Source organism: Haliotis rubra, unplaced genomic scaffold (genome assembly GCF_003918875.1).
Source record: "Haliotis rubra isolate DU_JTF1 unplaced genomic scaffold, ASM391887v1 Scf103, whole genome shotgun sequence".
In the NCBI taxonomy this organism is placed as follows: domain Eukaryota; kingdom Metazoa; phylum Mollusca; class Gastropoda; order Lepetellida; family Haliotidae; genus Haliotis; species Haliotis rubra.
Genome location: NW_025764926.1, coordinates 1,754,278 through 1,760,411, shown reverse-complemented (window position 1 = coordinate 1,760,411; position 6,134 = coordinate 1,754,278). Strand labels below are relative to the sequence as shown.

Below are 6,134 nucleotides of genomic sequence, written 5' to 3'. Positions count from 1 at the left end.
GATGCTTTGGACCAGTGATAGCCTAGTGATTAAAGCATTGGCTTGTCATGTCAAAAACCTGTGTTTGATCACCCCATGGGTACAATGTGTGAAGACCATTTCTGATGTCCCCCATTTATTGCTGGAAGATTGCTAAAAGCGGTCTAAAACTTAACTCACTCACTCACTGGAGCAGTGGAGCAGAGCACTTGGAAAGTTTCATAACTTATTTGGGCCAACTTACCTGAAATGCTCTCAACACAACCGTCCCTACCTGTATTCTTATCACTTCTATTGTGTTTACACTTCTGATTCAGCCTAGTGGTTAAGACATGAGTTCAATGCCACCCATGATGCTGGAATATTGCTAATAGCAGCATAAGACCATACTCTCTCACTCTGATGCTGCCTGGCACTCACCTACTCCCTCTTCCTCCAGCATATAGTCCTCCTCATCATCGTCCTCATCCTCGGCCATCTCATCGTCAATGGGCTCCATGCAGCACAGACTGTAGCAGACCACGCTGATGATGATGGTGGGCAGGCCAAACATCAGCAGGAACAGCCAGCGGGACGCCTGCCAGATGCTCTGGGGGTACACAGGGAATATGTCATTGCTTTCCCAAGTCAGAAATTACCAATTTGTCACCACAGTCAAGGTATGAATACCTCCGAGTTCCATAATTATATGAAAGCAGATTCCATTGTGTGTACAGGGGAGGAACCAGTGTGTGCGTCTGTGTGCCTGTGCGTGTGTGCGTGTGTGCATGCGTGCAAGCGCAAGTGCACCACCTCAAAATAACTTCCCTGAGGAACATTTCCCTTTAACCTTTGGACTTCATCATTTCTGTGCACCCCCCTTCTCCAAAATCCTGGATCCACCCCTTTTGTATCTGATGAATCATTAGTGTATGTTTAAGAATCACTATCAGATAGTGACAATGCCAGGTGTTTGCCAAAGGATGAACGTATCCTGCCTTTTGAGCAGCACCCATCACAAACACATGCACAGGCAAGTCAATACTCATGTGAACAAACACAAGTCCACAAGATTCCACATAGGGACTTTAGACAGCATCTTGGTTACTGATGCAACAAATTTAACATACATAACAATGTGGAAACAGTTACTGTGTGCAAGGAAGAAAGCAGGAATCATTTCAAAGTTCAAGTGCATCACACACATAAACCAGGGCTGAGTTACGAGTTCTCACTCTTGGAATAGTTAAAAAACGTCATGTGACATGTGAAACTGTCCATACTCACCACAACTGTAGACACCAGGTCATAGCCGAGTCTCAGGAGTCTCTGTAGAAAGCCAGTCCCTCCAGATCCCTGCAACAACATACACAACGTCCAGTCAGTAACTAACTGATTCAGACATCGACCAGGTGTCAGCCTGCTGGACCATAACATTATGTTGAGTGAGTGAGTGAGTTTAGTTTTACGCCCGCTCCAGCAATATTCCAGCTATATGGCAGCAGTCTGTAAATAATTGAGTCTGGACTAGATAATCCAGTGATCAACAGCATGAGCATCGATCTGCGCAATTGGGAACCGATGACATGTGTCAACCAAGTCAGCGAGCCTGACCTGCCGATCCCGTTAGTCAGCCTTTTCACGACAAGCATAGTAGCCTTTTATGACAAGAATGGGTTGCTGAAGACCTATTCTACCCCAGATCTTCATGGGTCACTTAGATGTTGAAATTATCATGGATTATGTTTGGTCATCTACAAACATCTGGTCTATATGTAGATCCCTCTCACTCAGGTTTACAACTATTCCATGTGTTCAGGTAACAGGAAGAAGGTGAGTCTAAATGTGTACTAGTGGACTCAAAGACAATATCATGGATTCTATAGATTATCCTTTCAGATGAAAATATGTTTGATTACTGTGTATCCCTCCCTCCCTCTCTCCTTCCTTCAGTCCCTCCCTATCTCCCTCTTCCTTTCTTCCCACTGCCATTCCTCTCTCCCTCTCTCATTTCTTTCTCCTTTGTCCCTTATTATTTCCCTCTATCCTTGCCTTCCTCTCTCATTCACTCATTCCCTCCATTCCTCCTCCCTATGTCTCTGTGTCCACCTCAGCAAACCTGACCACCTGATCCACAAATTGACCCATAGTTCCATTAATCAAACAGAGATGTCACATTTAAATACCTCAATTTTTCCATCCTCCACATCCTGGAGGAACTGCTTGAAAGAAGCTACTGTGAAGTCTGTTACACTGGACTCTGGGAAGTAGTGCATGTGCTTCTCAGGGTCAAGGACAAAGACGGTGGGCGTGCTGAGGAAGGACATGGTGATGGTGTTGGCGGTGTCCACGCTGCTCATCCACAGAAACTGGTACTTGCTGGATCATACAAGAACATGGTGAGCCAGTGAGTGAGTTTAGTTTTACGCTGCACTCAGCAATATTCCAGGTACATGAACATGGTGGCGGTCTGTAAATAATCAAGTCTGGACCAGACAATCCAATGATCAACAGCATGAGCGCTGATCTACTTAATTGAGATAATGATGACACAAGTACATGGGAAAACGGTTAATGGGAAATAATGTAGAACAACATCAAAATATGCTGCATAGATTCTGCACTTTAATTGGACGAAATGTTATACACAAAGACTTAAAGTACAAATATAACAATTTTATCCTTTAAGAATTTACATATTACTGGGAATCCTGTAAAATATTTCTCAGAATATGAGAAAAAAATAATTTTAACTTTATGTTTGTCCATTTGTTAATTATGGGAACTAGAATGTGAGCAATATATATGATGAATTTGACAGAGTAATTTGAAATAATTAAGTTATTAAGATGAATGTTTGTCTTACCTGTGCAGGTGCCCTCGGGGCTCTGTGGCAATCTGCTGTGCTATACTTTTATTCTGAAAGGTAAAAGCTACAGTTAATCTACAGCATTCCATGTCAAACAGTTCGGACACTTAGAACAGTAAAATACAATAACTGCTTCAACATACCATGACATACATGGAAGTATATGATTGAAGTAATGAATGCATGTTCGCAGTAGTAGTTGATTTTTTTTGGTTATTCTTTAGCAACAATATTAATAATATTCAAGCTGAATGGCAGCAGTCTGTAAATAATCAAGTCTGGACCAGACAATCCAGTGATCAACAGCATGAGCGTTGACCTGGATCTTCATGGGTTATAGAAGCTGATAGTAGCTAACAGTATACAAGATATTGACCTGTCAGACATTACTTGGATACTTGAGAGTTGATGGCCCCTATGTCCAGTACAAAATATCCATTGTAAATTGCATATCATCATCATCATCATCATCATCATCATCATCATCATCATCATGCACAAAGTGCACATCCGATAGCATGCTCAACAAGTCATTATTAACCCCTCAGTTGGTCCAGAGTGGACTCAAATTCACTCTCAGCTCCATGGGGAAAATGACCCTCTTGAAATTTCACAGTTACATAAACATCTATACACAACATACAGACATTAGTAAATGGACATACAAGTGTAAATATGTTTATCAGATTTAAGAGGTGAGGTGAGGTGATATTGGGTTTAAAGTCGGCTTGAGAATATTTCGCTCATATGACGATGTGCATGGGTGTGTATGTGTATGTGCCACTGCTTGTACTAGCCCAGACTTAAGCTGGTTTTATAGTGCTAGCCCACTGAGATACCATGCCGCAGTGAAGCATGAATACCCCACTACATTATACTGACTCCAAGCCAACCAGTCCTTGTTGTACCCACTAATGCCGAGCCCCAGGCAGGGACCAACAAGTACCATATTTTAACATCTTTTGGTATGACGCGGTCGGGGATCGAACTCGCGACCTTCTGCTCTCCTCGGTGGAAGCTCTAACCACTACACCACGGAGGCGGGGTCTCAGATTTAAGAGACTGCAGTGAGTGAGTGAGTGTTGCGTCGTTTTGGCAATATTCCAGCAATATCATGGTGAGGGACACCCGAAATGGGCTTCATATGTTGTACCCATGTGGGGAATCGAACCCAGGTCTTCGACGTGATGAGCAAACACTTTAACCACTAGGCTACCCTACCGCCCCTTAAGGGACTGTAAACAGTCAACAGCCATGATGGCCATGCTATCCTCACAACCAGCTTTATTGGGACCTACCCAGACAGACAACCAGTAGATGGGGATTCAGCCAAAATACACCATCTTGTGTTCACATTTCAATACAGCTGCTGTTGGAATTTCTCCAAAGAGAAAGTTGTTTGTCAAAAATGTTCAAAATACCAGAAATCATTTACCCATTCAGTCAGTAGGAGGAGGATTTTATGAATGTTTCCATGATTTCAGAGAAAAGATCATTTGAACTGACAAAGAAAGATAACTCCTCCAGGACTAAAGATGCATCAAACCACTATTTTATAACACTTCCACTTGTACTTCATTAGTGACATTGCTACATAACTCTTGCTGTTAGTTTGTTTATATGTTTGTTTTTAATACTCCAATCCACAATATTTGAGCTACATTACTGTAAATAATTAAATCAGAACCAAAGAATCCAGACATAGACACAATGAGCATCAATCTACCATCTGAACCCATAAGTTACTTTTAGAACAAGCAGGGGTTGCTGAAGAGCAATTCTCACCTGGATCTTCACAGGTATGTTTTAACAAAATTATTGAATGTGCATCAAAAACTACATTTACTGAACATATTACATGGCAAACACAAACAATTACTATCAGCCAAATCTCAGAGTCTAACCCATACAGGTACAATCCATATGCACCACCTTTTTGTCCAGCCAAGCTTCAAATATTTTTCTCTGAACCCCAATCCCATTTAAAAGTCCAGATCAATGATAAAACAATTCACCACCTGTGACTCAAACTTGCTCAAAATATTCATTTCTCTTCTTCAAAGCCTTATTAACACCTTCAGGATCATTGTTATCCACAAACATATTCAGCATATTGGTAAAATCTAGTTAGGCACCTACATTTGCTTACAATCACCCTTCTATTCTAAATGCAAGAAATTTGAGGCCTAAACTCTGCAAATCCTGGATGCACTTAACTTGAATAGAGTTGTCTTGAATGCAGTATCTAATATTTGTCGTCAGCACATAGTATCAATCTCCACATTGTTTCATCATGTGAGCAGAATGTACAAACAAACTACACATCGACAGGGCTATCCACACAGTTCACCAAACCACAGTCCAATGAAATATTAACTATAATAAGGCAATGTATATTAACATTAACAATTACATGTATACAGACAAATAGAAGGAACCTAATGTCACTAAATAGTTTAATTTGGGCATTATCTATTGAATACAGGTGTCTCTCGTGTCTGAATTAAGTTCAGTCATGTGTATCTGATTTGTTGTCTAATCTGCCAGCACCTGAACAAGCAGACGTAATTACAAGATCACGTCTGGAAGTGTAGTGGTGTTTACTTCAGACATGGATGAAACTGATGCCTCTCTCTGTATGCCAGAAAGTGGCAATAAGATGGACAGTGGTAATACATTTACATCTGACTTCAGTGAAACTGAAGCAGCAAGGAATTTGAGGGGTAATCCCTACCGGATATATTTCTCCTTCAATGAAAACCAAATGTTGTTATCAGTGCTACGTGCTTAGTTCATCTCTGGCTATCAGCAAAAAACTGTTGTTTTACCCAAAATGGAATCTTTCACATTTTAGGAATATTTGCACTGGAATGTCACAACCTTAGATGTGTTACTGTGGAATGGGACATTTACTCTCGAATGAATGAATCCTATTTTCCATCTTCTCATTCATCCAAACCATCCAAAACCATCCATCCATTATCCATTTTCTGTCCATCCTACCTTCCAGCATCCATTATCCATCACCCATCCATCCAGGAACCCTCCCATTCGCCAGTCTATCCCTCTATCCTTCCACAATGGTTTCATATCAACTCTCCTTTCTTCCATCCATTCATCCATCGATGTGCTCTTTCATCCCTTCATCTAGCATCCAATTATCCTCATATATCAAACACACACTACAAGTCATCATCTATTCATCGATCCATCTATAATCCATCTGTCTACAAATCAAGAAATGCAACAAAATCATCTGCACCATTCAGCACATCTAATTTCACAATCTTCATCACTCATACACAAG

At 41.0% G+C, this 6,134-nt stretch overlaps 1 protein-coding gene across 1 annotated transcript; it reads right to left on the bottom strand.

The window, feature by feature from the left end:
- Window positions 1–460: 460 nt before the first annotated feature.
- On the bottom strand, window positions 461–5,950 carry LOC124272639 (protein disulfide-isomerase TMX3-like; the record flags this gene model as incomplete). Its single annotated transcript, XM_046707838.1, has 5 exons — window positions 5,831–5,950; window positions 2,825–2,877; window positions 2,145–2,337; window positions 1,246–1,314; window positions 461–568 (listed from the first exon to the last, which is right to left on the bottom strand). Coding segments are annotated over exons 1-5 (543 nt in total), but the record flags the coding sequence as incomplete, so codon positions are not given.
- Window positions 5,951–6,134: the final 184 nt, after the last annotated feature.